Source organism: Ranitomeya imitator, chromosome 1 (assembly GCF_032444005.1).
Source record: "Ranitomeya imitator isolate aRanImi1 chromosome 1, aRanImi1.pri, whole genome shotgun sequence".
Classification (NCBI taxonomy): Eukaryota; Metazoa; Chordata; class Amphibia; order Anura; family Dendrobatidae; genus Ranitomeya; species Ranitomeya imitator.
In genome coordinates this window covers 918,640,407-918,657,818 of record NC_091282.1, presented here as the reverse complement: position 1 = coordinate 918,657,818, position 17,412 = coordinate 918,640,407, and the positions used below count along the sequence as shown (strand labels likewise).

Below are 17,412 nucleotides of genomic sequence, written 5' to 3'. Positions count from 1 at the left end.
TGTACTATGTGGGCTGTGCAATGTTCTATGTGGGCTGTGCAATGTACTATGTGGGCTGTGCAATGTACTACGTGGCTGTGCAATATACTACGTGGCTGTGCTATTTACTACGTCGGCTGTTATATACTACGTGGCCGGCCGCGAACAATCAGCGACAGGCGCAGTCCGGCCGCGAATTGGCGCAGGATTTGAACCACGCTTCGCTAATTGGTCGCGGCTGGCCGAATCCTGTGTAATCAATGTGTTATTCTAAAATCTTCATAAATAAACTACATACATATTCTAGAATACCCGATGCATCAGAATCGGGCCACCATCTAGTATCTATATAATCTATCTATATATATATCTATATATATATATTGTCTAAGGGGTACTTCCGTCTGTCTGTCTGCAACTTCAGTTACGGAAATTCCGCGTCGCTGATTGGTCTCGCCAGCTGCCTGTCCTGGCTGCCGCGACCAATTAGCGACGGGCACAGTCCGGCCGAGAATTAGTCCCTCCCTACTCCCGTCCACTCAGTGCCCGGCGCCCGCTCCATACTCCCCTCCACTCAGCGCTTACACAGGGTTAATGACAGCGTTAACGGACCGCGTTATGCCGCGGTAACACACTCCATTAACGCTGCTATTAACCCTGTGTAACCAGCTTCTTACTATTGATGCTGCCTATGCAGCATCAATAGTAAAAAGATCTAATATTAATAATAATAAAAAAAGCAAAAAACCTGCTATTCTCACCTTCCGTCGTCCACCGAGGCGCCCGGCTGCCACCAGCTTCCGTTCCCAGAGATGCATTGTGAAATTACCCAGAAGACTTAGCGGTTTCGCAGCGGCAGCCGCGTGCGCATCGACACACGCCGGCGGGTAAGTATAGAACGGGGGCGCAGGCAATTTCAGGAAAATGAAGCTGGTCAAATGCAAATGTATTTAATGAGATGATGCACACAGAGAGGTATGTGTCTCACTGACGTGTGTGTGTGTGTGTGTATGTATGTGTGTGTGTGTGTGTGTGAGTATATATATATATATATATATATATATATATATATAGTTATATATATATATATATATAGTTATATATATATATATATATATATATATATATATATATATATATATATATATATATATATATATATATATATATATATATATATAGTTATATGAAAAAGTTTGGGCACCCCTATTTATGTTTCTGCCTTGAAATGATTGCATACACCTGGCTATGAAGTTCAAAGCTCAATGAGGTTAGAAAACCAATAAAAGTACTTTAGTAAGTCAGTAAAAAGTAGGTAGGAGTATTTAAAACAAGAAAATGATAAGGGTGCCCATACTTAGGCACCTGTCAAATTTTGTTTGAATGCAGATTGCACATTTTCTGTTAGTACAATAAACATCATTTCATGGCAGAAACATTACTGTGTCCAACAGTTATTAGATATATGAAACTGAAATAGCTGTTGCAAAAAAAAAAACAACTTCTATAAAACATTAAGCTTCAGATTAATAGGGCCCAAACTTTTTCATATAACTGTATGTATGTATCTATAATATAACGCTGGGAGCGTCACTCTGTCCGAAGCCTTTATAGACTGCGCAAGCGCCGGCGCAGTCTGGGCCTCACAGAGTGACGCTCCCGGGAGATCGCGGTATGCGTTAACACTGAACGCACACCGCGATCTCCAACAGAGAAGCAGGGACCGCCAGGAGGGTGAGTATCGGCTATATTCACCTGTCCCGTTCCACCGCTGCGCGCCGCCATCTTCCCGGTCCTCGGCCTGTGACCTTCAATTCAGAGGGCGCGATGACGCGCTTAATGCGCGCCGGCGCCGCCCTCTGACTGAACAGTCACAGCCAGAGGACCGGGAAGATGGCGGCGCGCAGCGGTGGAACGGAGGACAGGTGAATATAGTAAATGCTGGGGGGCCTGAGCTGGCGGCGATACCAGCACCTGACCCCCACAGCGCACCGGTGTCCCCGCCTGCTCAGGCCCCCCAGCACTCTGCGCCGAGCGGGTCAGAGGCAGCGGGGCCGAGCGGGTCAGAGGCAGCGGGGCCGAGCGGGTCAGAGGCAGCGGGGCCGAGCGGGTCAGAGGCAGTGGGGCCGAGCGGGTCAGAGCAGAGTGTGGCAGATGTAGCAGAGCTGAGTGTGGCAGGATGGGAGCAGCCCATGTCAGAATGGGGGCGCAGGATGGAGCAGCGCATGACAGGATGGGGACGCAGGATGGAGCAGCACATGACAGGATGGGGACGCAGGATGGGAGCAGCGCATGACAGGATGGGGACGCAGGATGGGAACAGCGCATGACAGGATGGGGACGCAGGATGGGAGCAGCACATGACAGGATGGGGACGCAGGATGGGTGCAGCGCATGACAGCATGGGGACGCAGGATGGGAGCAGCACATGACAGGATGGGGACGCAGGATGCAGGGCCGTATTTGCCACTAGGCACGCGAGGGCACGTGCCTAGGGCGGCGACATTGCGGGGGGCGGTACCTGAGCAAGGTGTTTTTTTTTTTTGTTTTTTTTTTTTAAATAAGTCCCGGGTCAAAAACGCGACCGACGGCCCCGCCGCCTCCTAGTCCCCCCCCCTCCGAGTCCCCCCACCTCCAAGTCTCCGAGTCCCCCCGCCTCTGAGTCCCACCCACCCTCCTTGAAGACGATACTCACCTGCTCCAGCGATGCCTGGTCTCAGCGTCTGTAGCGCGTCCTGAGTGAGCGGTCATGTGGTACCGCTAATTAAGGTCATTAATATTCGCATATTCATGACCTTAATTAGCGGTACCACATGACCGCTCACTCAGGAAGAAGGCGCTGCGGCTGGACAGAGCCGGAGCCGGAGGGATGTCGGCGCGGCGTGTGGGACAGGCAGCTGACAGGTGAGTATGAGGGATGGGGGGCGGGGGGAGGATGGTAAGCCACCCGCGCCATGCAAGATGGCCCGGGAGAAGGAGCGGGGGAGGGGGTGGAGAGATGAGCCATGTGGAGGGGGGGAATTATGAGCCATGCATAGGGAGGGAGAGGGGGGGAATTATGAGCCATCAGCCATGCATAGGGAGGGAGGGGGGGGGGGAATTATGAGCCATCAACCATGCATAGGGAAAGAGGGAGGGGGGGGAATTATGAGCCATCAGCCATGCATAGGGAGGGAGGGGGGGAATTATGAGCCATCAGCCATGCATAGGGAGGGAGGGGGGGAATTATGAGCCATCAGCCATGCATAGGGAGGGAGGGGGGGGGAATTATGAGCCATCAGCCATGCATAGGGAGGGAGGGGGGGGGAATTATGAGCCATCAGCCATGCATAGGGAGGGAGGGGGGGGGAATTATGAGCCATCAGCGATGCACACAGGGGGGGATTATGAGCCATCAGCCATGCATACAGGGGGGGGGGATTATGAGCCATCAGCCATGCATACAGGGGGGGGGGATTATGAGCCATCAGCCATGCATACGGGGGGGAGAATTATGAGCCATCAGCCATGCATACAGGGGGGGGGAATTATGTGCCATCAGCCATGCATACAGGGGGGGGGAATTATGAGCCATCAGCCATGCATACGGGGGGGGGGATTATGAGCCATCAGCCATGCATACAGGGGGGGGGGGGAATTATGAGCCATGCATACAGGAGGAGGGGGGGATATGAGCCATGGCCATTATACAATATGGAGCATCATGTGGGGCCATTATAAAGTATGGAGCATCATGTGAGGTCATTATACAGTATTGAGCATCATGTGCGGTCATTATACAGTATGGAGCATCATGTGCGGTCATTATACAGTATGGAGCATCATGTGTGGTTATTATACAGTACTAGATTGTGGCCCGATTCTAACGCATCGGGTATTCTAGAATATGCATATCCCCGTAGTATATGGACAATGATGATTCCAGAATTCGCGGCAGACTGTGCCCGTCACTGATTGGTCGAGGCAACCTTTATGACATCGTCGCCATGGCAACCATTATGACATCATCGTCGCTGTGCCCGTTGCTGATTGGTCGAGGCCTGGCGGCCTCGACCAATCAGACGCGGGATTTCTACGTCCTTTATGACATCATCGTCGCTGTGCCTGTTGCTGATTGGTCGAGGCCTGGCGGCCTCGACCAATCAGAGACGCGGGATTTCTACGTCGATGCTGTGCCGGTCTCTGATTGGTCGAGGCCGCCAGGACAGACAGACAGACGGAAAAACCCTTAGACAATAATATATTTAGGTGGAGCATCATGTGCGGTCATTATACAGTATTGAGCATCATGTGGGGCCATTATAAAGTATGGAGCATCATGTATGGCCATTATACAGTATTGAGCATCATCTGCGGTCATTATACAATATGGAGCATCATGTGAGGTCATTATACAGTATGGAGCATCATGTGAGGTCATTATACAGTATGAAGCATCATGTGAGGTCATTATACAGTATGGAGCATCATGTGCGGTCATTATACAGTATTGAGCATCATGTGGGGCCATTATAAAGTATGGAGCATCATGTATGGCCATTATACAGTATTGAGCATCATGTGCGGCCATTATACAGTATGGAGCATCATGTGTGGCCGTTATACAGTATGGAGCATCATGTAGGGCCATTATACAGTATGTGGAGCACTGCGTAGCCATTATACAGTATGGAGCACTGCGTGGCCATATTTTTTTGGTTTTAATTATTGTATATGAAACAGTGTGATCAGCAGTGATAAATGGGTGTGGTTGGTACTTGGATATGGGTTTGATTAGTTGTGAAATGGGTGTGGTCAGAGGCGTGGCCTAAAATTTGCCGCGGCGCACGTACACCTTTTTCCCTTCTTCAAAGGTTGGGACATATGGTACCGCATTTCCCAGATCACAGCAAGTACCGCAAATCCCATAGGGTATGAATGAAACCAAACGCAATGTTGCCGTAAGTGATCCGTTACGTGGCAGATGCAGAAAAACTGCCCGATCTGCTGCAAAAGGCGACTTTCACAACAGCGATTCTTGCCAAAGTCATTGCGGATAGTGTCATACTCACCAATGGGGGAGGCAGCACTAAGAGTGCCTAGGGCAGCAGAAACTCTAAATACGGCCCTGTAAGGAACTATAGAAATGATTGCTGCAGTATATATGGTTTAAATCACCAACAGGATGTTAATCTTTCTATCCCACTAGAGGGCAGTGTAATAATAAAAGAATATGAAAAATAATCCTATATATATATAATATTTCTGTATTGATTTTGTATGAATAAATTGACTGCAATTTTTGAGAAGGTTATGGTGAAATATAGTTCCATAGTGCAATATGAGGGACGGTGTTATTGTGAGAATAATCATGTATTTTTAAAGAACTATTTAATATTTGTACCACTCCTTACTTGAAGGTATCATGTATTGTCTAATCATGTACTACTTACAATCTTTGTGTTTTATTAATTATTGTATTTACCGTAATAAAGAATTGTTGATTTTATGAAGAAGTTCTCCAAGCTTTTTTGATAGGATAATTTAATTGTTGATTTAGGAGAATAGTATTTTGTGCCCAAAACTATCGTATATATAGATGTCCGTTAAGTTGCATTTTTCTCCTACGCCTCATTGGGGGACATAGGACCATGGACCATGGGTGTTATGCTGCTGCCACTAGGAGGACACTAAGTTAACACAGAAAGATTAACTCCTCCTCTGCAGTATACACCTCTTCACTGGCCAGTATTCATCCAGTTCTTGCTTAGTGTCTGTAGGAGGCACTTGGGTCTGTTTCAGACCCCAACTTTCTTATTTTTATTTTTCTGTAAATTTTTATTTTTTAATTAACGGTGTGAAGGGGGCGACGGATTCCTTTTCTAGGGTCCGCTCTCCCCCGAACCATCAACAGGCGAGCACGTGGAGTATACCTCCCCGTCCCTCTCCTGCGACATCTGGGGCACGCCTAATCTTACTGGGGCGACGGTTCCTTTTTTGGTCCCGATCTCACCCACCCCCTGCAAGATGGCGAGCACAGAGAGTCCTGGCTATCATGTTCCTCTCCAGGGCCTGACAGCTGAACAAAGGACCACACCTAATGGCGTCACTGCAGCCCCACGACCGACAAAACCCCCCCTTAGGGGACAGAGGCGAAGATGGATGAAGGGTCCTCTCCATCCCCCGATCAGGGAGCATGGATTGAGCGCGCACCCTCAGTGACAGGAGGCTTGCTGCACTGTGAGTATGTACCTTCCTCGCGCTTCCCTGCGTCGGAAGGTGCGGTCCTGGTGTCTGGGGAGAGGTGACGTTGGCCGGGTGCCAGTGGCGGTCAGCAGCGTTCCGGCGCTCATCGCCGCCAGGCCCCAGAAATTTATTCCTTGGCTTTTCAGCCGAACTAGGCCGCGGTGGATATAAGTCCGCCCACTACCGGAACTCCGCCCCCTATCTCGGCGCTTCTCGTCTGGGACGCCCTGGAAATCTCAGGGGCCATATTGCTTCTCATCTTCTGCGGGGAAATCAGCAGACATCACGCTGACTGACAGCTCCGAAAGCTACAGGACCGCTGAACAGCCATCCTATTCCTCCCCGGGGACACAGGCACAGGACCGTGGGTAAGCTGCATAAGGAAAGCTTAACCCCTTCCCTGCACTGTAGCGCATACCCTGCCTATCCTGCCCTTATCTCTAGAGACACACTATGTCTCAACCTAAATAGGCCAAAAGAGTTAACAAAAAGCAGTGTTTTTCACTTCCTGTGCCACTTGCAATACTGCCCTGCCCCGAGCTCACAATACCCCGTTATGTGCGGATTGTGACCCGGCCTCTGTGCAACCGCTGCCGCCGACCCTGCAGAGCCTAGTCCTCCTGAGTGGGCCGCTTCCCTGTCATGATCTATGGCTTCTCTGGCCAAGGCAATAGACTTCCTCCGGTGTCCCTCTTTAAGTCAGAGGACTCTGGCGACGGTACGGATCCGTCCACCAACAGGGGGCGTACTCCGTCACTAAGGGCTCGGGCTCCAAAAAACAGACCCATGTCGCGTCTCCTGACCACGGTCGTGCTTGCGTTTCAGCATCTGTGAGCTCAGTTTCTCGTTCCCCTTCTCCGGAAAACTTAAATGACTCTGAATACGAGTCCGAGGCTTCTTTCGTCCAGGAGACTTCCCAAGAGACACTCGATTCTCTCATTGAGGCTGTCAACAGACAGACCCTGAAGGTGGACGAGGAATCCATATCCACTCTGGAACACGTGTCTTTTAAAAAGACTGAACGTCTCCAAAAAGTATTCATCACTCATCCTCAATTTAAGGAAATTGTACAGAAACACAGGGACCGGCCTGATAAACGCTTCACGGGTCAAAAGCCTATTGAGGCCAAATACCCTTTTGCTCAGGAACTAATGGCCGTATCGCATCTCGCCTCCAAAACGCTCCTATCTTTGTCTGACAGTTATTCAGTCAAAAACCCCACTGACCGTCAAATTGACTACCTGGCTCGCTCTGTCTTCGAGGTCACAGGAGCATCTCGATTTCCATCCTTCGCCGCTTCTTGGGTGGCTAAGGCTATGGTCGCTTGAGCTGAGGTGCTTACCACAACCATCCATGACTGTAATCTTCCCCCAGAGGCGATCAACCTGGCTAACCAGATAGCCCAAGCCGGGGACTACGTAGTTAACGCCTCAATAGACGCGGCCAATTGCGCTGCCCAGGCAGCCGCAAATGCAATCTCCATCAGAAGAGCCCTGTGGCTCAGAGATTGGCGAGCACATTCTGCTTCTAAAAAAATCATTGACATCTCTGCCCTACTAAGCCGGTCGCTTATTTGGAGAAAAATTGTACCAAATAATTTCTGACGGTACCGGAGGGAAAAGTAAATTTCTCCCTCAACAAAAGCCTACCCAGCCGTTTCGGTATCAGCAACAACCTCGATTCCGACCTTTTTGCAACAATCCCAATTGGTCATCTACATCCTTCTCTCCCAGATCAGGACGAGTTTCGCGCGGAGACTGAGGCTCCCAGGTCTCATACAGACCTAACCGTAACTGGAAACCCAGACCAAGGTCATCTGGATCTAAGGGAACCAGATCCCTTAGATCCTCCACTCAGACTCGTCGCAACATCCGGAGGACATCGACAAAGTAGGTGGCCGTCTACTTTCGTTCCGTCAAGCCTGGCTCTCGGTCGTCCACGACGAGTGGGTCAGAGAACTGGTGTCATCATTCCGGTCCCCCAAGACCAAAGGTTCAAGGGGTTTTACTCGAACCTATTCGTGGTCCCAAAAAAGGACGGATCGCTGCGACCAATACTAGATCTAAAACTTCTGAACAACTTTGTCAAATTCGAATCTCTCTGTTCTGTCGTCGTGTCCATGGAAAAGGGAGAGTTCCTAGCATCTATAGATCTCAAAGATGCATACCTCCACATCCCAATTTTTCCTCCTCATCAACAGTTCCTTCGCTTCGCATTTCGCGAGGAACACTACCAGTTTGTGACTGTCACGATATGGTATGAAATATCATATAAGTAGCTCTCTTGCTCAAGGCTGTGGGCTAACAAGCCCTCCTTCCCTTTCACTCAGCCAAGAGCTGCTTTGCCAATGTACTGGGGGGAGTTTTATGGCCGAAAGGTATTTACGACTGGCATTTCCTGCCGTGTAAGCTCTTGTCCAGCTATAAGTGAACTAGAAACTTCAAGGATTCATGAAAGTTCTTTTGTTTTGTTTTTGTAAGATATTATGCACAATGTTTACGTTACGAACACGAAAATATATATCCTTGGTCGCACTCGGTGGACCTACCCATCCCGCGAAACACAGGCTTCTAACTCCATCTGGTAAAGAAGTAGGGATTTCTCTGTAAATACTGTATGTATCCCAGATAGGACATATTTGATCTCATTAGAATGCCCACGTTATTCCGAGATGAATGATGGGTTTGTTATGACTATGACATGTTTTGTAGCGAAGTTATAGAAATTAGAGAGAATAGTTTAAAGTTTAGTCAGAATGTAGAGAGAGGAGGGTTGTCACGCCCGCTGCGCATATTCACCCGGCTTCTTCCATCCCGCGGCGCGCTCGCGATCCTGTCCCGCGCCACGCTGCGTCCTCCTTTGCCGGCTCTCGGCGTCCGGTCTCTCTGCGCATGCGCGGTCGCGTCTCCTCCGTCGCTGGGCCTGCTGGGAGGTCGCGACCCGATGGCTCCGCCCCATCATATTGTCTCAGACCGCGGAGTACAATTTACCTCACGTTTTTGGAGAGCTCTCTGTAGTCTATTGAAAATTAACTTGGACTTCTCTTCCGCTTATCACCCTCAGTCCAACGGTCAAGTAGAGCGAGTTAATCAAGTCCTGACTACCTACTTACGACACTTTTCCAATGCACATCAAGATGACTGGGTCTCCCTTCTCCCCTGGGCTGAGTTCTCATATAACAATCTTCCCAGTGAGTCTTCCTCCAAATCTCCCTTTTTTGTGGTCTATGGTCAACATCCGAGCATTCCTCTTCCTGTTTCTCTCTCCTCGGGGGTACCGGCAGCGGATTTCTTGTCCCGGGAATTCTCTAGGATTTGGAGTGAGACTAAAGAGGCTCTTGAGAGAGCTAGCCATAATATGAAGAGATTTGCTGATAAAAGGCGTTTGGATGCTCCTCCCTATTCCCCGGGTGATAAAGTTTGGCTCTCCTCTCACTATATCAAGCTCAAAATCCCCTCTTACAAACTGGGTCCTCGCTATATTGGTCCTTTTCCTATCTTGAGTCGCATTAATGATGTTTCCTACAAATTGAAACTACCTGCCTCTTTACGCATTCCCAATGCCTTCCATGTATCTCTTCTCAAGCCCGCAGTGTTTAATCGTTTTCACTCCGCTACCTCTCTTTCTCCTCAGCTCTGTACCACTGATGGAATCTTTAATGTTAAAGATATTCTTGCCAAAAAGGTAGTTAGGGGCAAAACTTATTTTTTGATTGATTGGGAGGGATTCGGTCCTGAGGAGAGGTCCTGGGAGCCTCGAGAGAACATCAATGCTCCTCTTATCATGAAAAGATTCCTTTCTAGCCTTAAAAGGAGGGGGACTAAGGAGGGGGGTACTGTCACGCCCGCTGCGCATACTCACCCGGCTTCTTCCATCCCGCGGCGCGCTCGCAATCCTGTCCCGCGCCGCGCTGCGTCCTCCTTTGCCGGCTCTCGGCGTCCGGTCTCTCTGCGCATGCGCGGTCGCGTCTCCTCCGTCGCTGGGCCTGCTGGGAGGTCGCGACCCGATGGCTCCGCCCCATCATATTGTCTCAGACCGCGGAGTACAATTTACCTCACGTTTTTGGAGAGCTCTCTGTAGTCTATTGAAAATTAACTTGGACTTCTCTTCCGCTTATCACCCTCAGTCCAACGGTCAAGTAGAGCGAGTTAATCAAGTCCTGACTACCTACTTACGACACTTTTCCAATGCACATCAAGATGACTGGGTCTCCCTTCTCCCCTGGGCTGAGTTCTCATATAACAATCTTCCCAGTGAGTCTTCCTCCAAATCTCCCTTTTTTGTGGTCTATGGTCAACATCCGAGCATTCCTCTTCCTGTTTCTCTCTCCTCGGGGGTACCGGCAGCGGATTTCTTGTCCCGGGAATTCTCTAGGATTTGGAGTGAGACTAAAGAGGCTCTTGAGAGAGCTAGCCATAATATGAAGAGATTTGCTGATAAAAGGCGTTTGGATGCTCCTCCCTATTCCCCGGGTGATAAAGTTTGGCTCTCCTCTCACTATATCAAGCTCAAAATCCCCTCTTACAAACTGGGTCCTCGCTATATTGGTCCTTTTCCTATCTTGAGTCGCATTAATGATGTTTACTACAAATTGAAACTACCTGCCTCTTTACGCATTCCCAATGCCTTCCATGTATCTCTTCTCAAGCCCGCAGTGTTTAATCGTTTTCACTCCGCTACCTCTCTTTCTCCTCAGCTCTGTACCACTGATGGAATCTTTAATGTTAAAGATATTCTTGCCAAAAAGGTAGTTAGGGGCAAAACTTATTTTTTGATTGATTGGGAGGGATTCGGTCCTGAGGAGAGGTCCTGGGAGCCTCGAGAGAACATCAATGCTCCTCTTATCATGAAAAGATTCCTTTCTAGCCTTAAAAGGAGGGGGACTAAGGAGGGGGGTACTGTCACGCCCGCTGCGCATACTCACCCGGCTTCTTCCATCCCGCGGCGCGCTCGCAATCCTGTCCCGCGCCGCGCTGCGTCCTCCTTTGCCGGCTCTCGGCGTCCGGTCTCTCTGCGCATGCGCGGTCGCGTCTCCTCCGTCGCTGGGCCTGCTGGGAGGTCGCGACCCGATGGCTCCGCCCCAACATGGCGGCGCCCATCGGCTATTTCTTCTCGGCGTCTTTCCAGGCAAGACGCCTTTGCCTTGTAGGTGCACTGCTTGCTGTCAGTGTCCCTATGCCCTAAGGCTCCCCTGTATCTTTTCCCAGCTTAGTTCTCGCTTTGTCTCAGTGTTAGTTCCGTGTTCCTGCTGTGTCCTGCCAACTTCCGTGTTCCTGCTGTGTCCTGCCAACTTCCGTGTTCCTGCTGTGTCCTGCCAACTTCCGTGTTCCTGCTGTGTCCTGTCAAGTTCCGTGTTCCTGCTGTGTCCTGCCAAGTTCCGTGTTCCTGCTGTGTCCTGCCAAGTTCCGTGTACCTGCTGTGTCCTGCCAAGTTCCGTGTTCCTGCTGTGTCCTGCCAAGTTCCGTGTTCATGCCGTGTCCTGTCAAGTTCCGTGTTCCTGCTGTGTCCTGCCAAGTTCCGTGTTCCTGCCGTGTCCTGCCAAGTTCCGTGTTCCTGCCGTCTCCTGCCAAGTCCTGTGTTCCTGCCGTGTCCTGCACCGTCTCGTGTTCCTGTCTTTATCAGTTAAGTCCTGTTTTCCTATCATTTTACCGCCATTCCAATAGCTCTGTGGTCACCTTCTTTATCTTGGGTCGTCCCTTTGGCTCTAGCTGTTGTGTCTCCATTCCCCCGAGGTCCTGCCCCTAACACTCCCTGTATAGGGGGTGATTCCATCTGGTCCGCTCGACCCCGGGGGCTCTAGAGTCACGACCCAGAGGGTCCACTCTCGGATTTTTGTCCGAATCCCTACAAGGGTCTTGATAAGCCAGCCTTTCTGTGATGTCACTAGCTGCAGGTCTTAAGTTTGTGGCAGGCTCTCAGCTCAGTCTTCTTCCTGCTTGCTTGCTTGCTTCTTCTCCTGGAAGAGCCCTGCGCACGTCCAATGAGCTGGGACGTATGGTTGCCTGCCATGCTTTGAACATGTGAGTGTTACCTTTTCTCATTTAATCCCTGTTTATTTCATAATTACCCTTGTACATATTTGCAATTGTCTCATTTGTAACATCTTTGTAAAATATTTTTGATAAAGCACTGCCTAATTTTTATGGGATATAATATTATATGTTAGTTCATTCTCCATGCTCTAAAAACCGTACCCTAAGTCTTCTGAAGGGAAATACGCTACTGTTGTGTTGGGTTAGCTTCGGACCCGTTTAATCGAAGCTGGTGGCAGCGATAGCGTGCTGACTTGGATTATGTTGTAGCAACTGCGGCGTTGATAATTATTGTTCCTGCCTAAGTGGGAGTAGTTTATCGCGTCGCTGCAGCGTGCCCAATAGCCAGTACATAGCAGGCAGCCTGTCGGGCGACCAATTACCCAGGGTGCAGTACCTAATCTGACCTGAGAGTAAGGGGGGCGCCAGAGAGCTGCAAGTGTTAAGTGGAACTGTAAGCGGGATATACATAAATCCCTGCAGTTTGTGGTATATTGAAAAGCAGTGGGATACCTAAAATAAGCCCCTGCTGGAAACTAAGAGGTCAATAGCCTTGTGGGTGTTTTTTCATCACATTGTTAGCAGTGGAGGGATAACTAAGATAAGCCCCCCTGCACATGTGATAGCCGTCTGTTGGCCTAAAGTCACCCCGACCCGTGACGTAGGGGTGACGGTCACGGTGTGAATCGTGACAAATTGGGGGCAGCGGTCAGGGGAATCCTGACTGGCCTTACCCTTCGGCCTCGCCACCGCTCCCAGAGTTTTCCCCAAGGTCATGGCCACTGCCATGGCCATTCTTTATGCTCGGGGAGTGGTGGTACTTCCGTACCTGGACGATCTACTGATAAAAGGCCCATCATATTCAGCCTGCGAGGAGTCCATGAATCTCACGGTGGATACTCTTTCTCGCCTGGGTTGGAAGATAAACTTCGAAAAATCTTCTCCGATCCCGTCTCAGCGGATTACCTTTCTTTCCTTTCTTGGAATGACTCTGGACACTTCCCGCGGCTTGGTCATTCTCCCTCCAGAAAAGGCCTTGGCCTTCCAGCAGGGAGTACGGAGTCTCTCCCGCCCAGTCTCCCACTCCATTCGTTACAGCATGTGCATTCTCGGGAAGATGGTAACAGCCATAGAAGCGGTTCCGTTTGCTCAATTCCACCTCCGTCCCTTACAACATGCACTGCTGTCTGCATGGAACGGGAACCCGTCCTCTCTCGACCGTCGTTTCAGTCTGTCTCCACAGTTCAGGCAGACCCTCAGGTGGTGGACGCTAACGTCCTCCCTGGACCAAGGAAAGTCCTTTCTCCCAGTGCCTTGGCTGGTGGTGACCACCGATGCCAGCCTCTTGGGTTGGGGTGCAGTTTTCAACCACCACACAGTACAAGGGCAGTGGTCCACTCGAGAGTCATGTCTCCCCATCAATATCCAGGAAATCGAGCGATCAGACTAGCGTTACTCAGCTTTCACCATCTCCTGGCAGCCTCCCTCACCCCATCAGAATCCAGTCTGACAACGCTACAGCGGTGGCGTACATCAACCGTCAAGGGGGAACCCGCAGCAAGACGGCCATGCTCGAAGTGACCCACATTCTCCGTTGGGCTGAGAGCAGCCATTCGCCCATCTCGGTGATCCACATACCAGGTGTGGAAAATTGGGCGACGGACTTCCTCAGTTGCCAGGGTCTCGCCTCGGGCAAGTGGTCCCTCCACCCTTGAAGTTTTCCAGCAGATTTGTCATCGCTGGGGGACCCTGGACGTGGACCTCATGGCTTCCAGGCTAAACATCAAGGTCCCACAGTTCATTGCCCGATCCCTCGACCCACGTGCCGTCGGAGCAGATGCCCTGGTCGTGCCGTGGCATCAATTCCACCTCCTGTACATTTTTCCTCTTCCCCTGCTACCGAGGGTCATCAAGAAGATCAGGGCGGAGGGGGTACCAGTGATCCTTGTGGCGCCGGACTGGCCGCGCCGGGCATGGTACGTGGAACTGTTTCAGCTGGTCACCGACGTCCCCTGGCGGCTTCCAGATCGCATGGATCTTCTCTCACAGGGCCCAATTTACCACCAGAACTCTGGGGCCCTGTCTTTGACGGTGTGGCCGTTGAATCCTGGATTCTAGGCCAAGCTGGATTCTCCCCCAAGGTATCCTCCACCATGGTCAGGGCTAGGAAACCCGTGTCCATGCGCATTTACCACCGTACCTGGTGAATCTTCTTCACATGGTGCAACACCCATGGACGTTCTCCTCTGGTATTCTCCATTCCTTCCATATTGGAATTTCTCCAATCAGGCCTAGAGTCGGGTCTCGCACTTAGCTCTCTCAAAGGACAAGTGTCAGCATTGTCAGTCCTGTTCCAACGAAAAATTGCCACCAGATTATTGGATAAGACGTTCATTCAGGGAGCTTCCCGTGTGGCGCCTCCCTACAAAATGCCTTTGAATCCATGGGATCTTCATTTGGTCCTTGGAGCTCTTCAGGAAGCCCCCTTCAAACCACTGCCGGACGTCTCTCTGACCTTCCTTTCCTGGAAGGTAGCTTTTCTAGTGGCTATTACGTCAATCAGGCGTGTCTCGGAGTTGGCGGCTCTTTCCTGCCGACCCCCGTTTCTGATCTTTCACCCAGATAATGCAGTCTTGAGGACTTCTTCTTTTCTACCCAAAGTCGTTTCCTCCTTCCACCTCAATGAGGAGATTATTCTGCCTTCATTCTGTCCGGCACCAGTCCATCTCGTTGAGAAAGCTCTGCACACTCTCGATGTGGTTAGGGCCCTTCGACGGTACATCTCACGGACGGCTCCCTTCCGCAAGTCCGATGTCCTTTTCGTACTTCCAGAGGGACAAAGGAAGGGCTCTCCCGCTTCCAAGGCTACTCTAGCCAAATGGATTAGATCGGCTATTCATGAATCCTATTGTGTCAGGGGTGTTCCTATCACAGCAGGGATTAAGGCCCATTCTACTCGGTCGGTGGGCGCCTCTTGGGCCATTAGGCACCAGGCGTCAGCACAACAGGTCTGCAAATCTGCGCCCTGGTCCAGCTTGCATACTTTTACAAAACACTACCACATTTATTCTCTGTCCTCTGCACATGCTGCCCTTGGCAGGCGCATTCTGCAGGCGGAGGTACCTTAGCTGTAAGCCAGTGGTACTTGGGGTATTACAAGCTATGTTGCTCCCCATCCAGGGACAGCTTTAGGATGTCCCATGGTCCTGTGTTTCCCCCAATGAGGCGTAGGAGAAATAGGGATTTTTGTGTACTCACCGTAAAATCCTTTTCTCTGAGCCAATCATTGGGGGACTCAGCACCCACCCTGTTAGCCTTTTGGCTTGTTGTTACTTCTTTTGGTTTTGACATAGTTTTATTGTCTTTCGTTTAATACTCCTAGTGCTTTACTACTGAACTGGATGAATACTGGCCAGTGAAGGGGTGTATACGGCAGAGGAGAAGTTAATCTTTCTGTGTTAACTTAGTGTCCTCCTAGTGGCAGCAGCATAACACCCATGGTCGTGTGTCCCCCAATGATTGGCTTGGAGAAAAGGATTTTACGGTGAGTACACAAAAATCCCTATTTACTTTTCTATCATGGAATTGAACATGGAGGGGGATGTAGGCCGAAAATATTGAAAAGCTTGAAATTAAAAAAAAGTGAAACACAGAAGACCTTACTGGTTCTGTACAAGGGTTTCTCAGAAAGAGATATTTATGGATCTGTTATGTATTTTACGCTTTACATCTTGTAGGAAAGAATTTGTTGATGCTTACATTGACTATGTCTTCAATCAGTCGGTACAAGAATGGTATGAGGCATTCTCCACCGGATTTCTAAAAGTTTGTGGTGGCAAAGTGTTGGAGCTTTTTCAGCCATCTGAACTCCGAGCCATGGTCGTTGGTAGCACAAACTATAACTGGCAGGAGCTGGAAGAGGTGAGACTATGACGACTATGAGGTGGCTACATATGAAAAGTAACCAACTTTGACACCTCTTGACCCTCTAAAATTGGGAACTATATGCCTGGCATGTTGCAATCCAACACATTTTATCCTTTTTTCCCTCGACATCTTCTCTTGGGGGGAGTCAGTAGGACCCTATGATTAGATGGTTGTCTGATCGTGATGAAATAGGTGAGCACTGACAAGTTCTAATGCGCAGCCAAATTTAGCGGGGCAGTCAGAAGATGACCTTGGTCATTAGGAGTAAAGACAGCACAATATATTCTCTAAAGACATCTTACTAGAGTAAATGTGTGGTGTGACTTTTAGTGATGAGCGAATATACTCGTTACTCGAGATTTCCCGAGCACGCTTGGGTGTCCTCCGAGTATTTTTTTAGTGCTCGGAGATTTCATTTTCATCGCCTCAGCTGAATGATTTACAGCTATTAGCCAGGCTAAGTAAATGTTGGGGTTGCCTGGTTGCTAGGGAATCCCCACATGTAATAAAGCAGGCTAAGAGAGGTGAATCATCCAGCTGCGGCGAAAAAACCTAAATCTCTGAGCACTAAAAAATACTCGGAGGGCCCCCAAGCGTACTCTGGAAATCTCGAGTAACGAGTATATTCGCTCATCACTAGTGACTTTGTTTCATAGTTTTTAAGGTTAAAGGTAGACTTAAGTCCATAGAGTTCACCCTATAGCTTAATATACCTTATATTTAGTAAATGATAGACAAACAGTAACTTGAACTTTATCTGGCATGGTGATTGTTCATGAATATGCAATATATAGCTAAAAGAGGGGTTATTAACCCCTATCTGACCTTGGACGGGATAGTACGTCCAAGGTCAGATCCCCTGCTTTGATGCAGGGCTCCGCGGTGAGCCCGCATCAAAGCCGGGACATGTCAGCTGTTTTGAACAGCTGACATGTGCCCGTAATAGGCGCGGGCAGAATCGCGATCTGCCCGCACCTATTAACTAGTTAAATGCCGCTGTCAAACGCAGACAGCGGCATTTAACTATCGCTTCCGGCCGGGCGGCCGGAAATGACATCATCGCCGACCCCCGTCACATGATCGGGGGTCGGCGATGCGTCTCCATTGTAACCATAGAGGTCCTTGAGACCTCTATGGTTACTGATCGCCGGTGGCTGTGAGCGCCACCCTGTGGTCGGCGCTCACAGCATACCTGCATTTCTGCTACATAGCAGCGATCAGCAGATCGCTGCTATGTAGCAGAGGCGAT

At 49.9% G+C, this 17,412-nt stretch overlaps 1 protein-coding gene across 2 annotated transcripts in view; it reads left to right on the top strand.

The window, feature by feature from the left end:
* HERC3 (HECT and RLD domain containing E3 ubiquitin protein ligase 3) overlaps positions 1-17,412 on the top strand; it is a 132,256-nt gene that overhangs the window by 100,997 nt on the left and 13,847 nt on the right. For both annotated transcript variants that reach the window (XM_069743539.1, XM_069743538.1), the window contains exon 23: positions 15,974-16,157. In XM_069743539.1, coding sequence (XP_069599640.1) covers positions 15,974-16,157 — 184 coding nt within the window. The remainder of the gene's footprint in view (positions 1-15,973; positions 16,158-17,412) is intronic.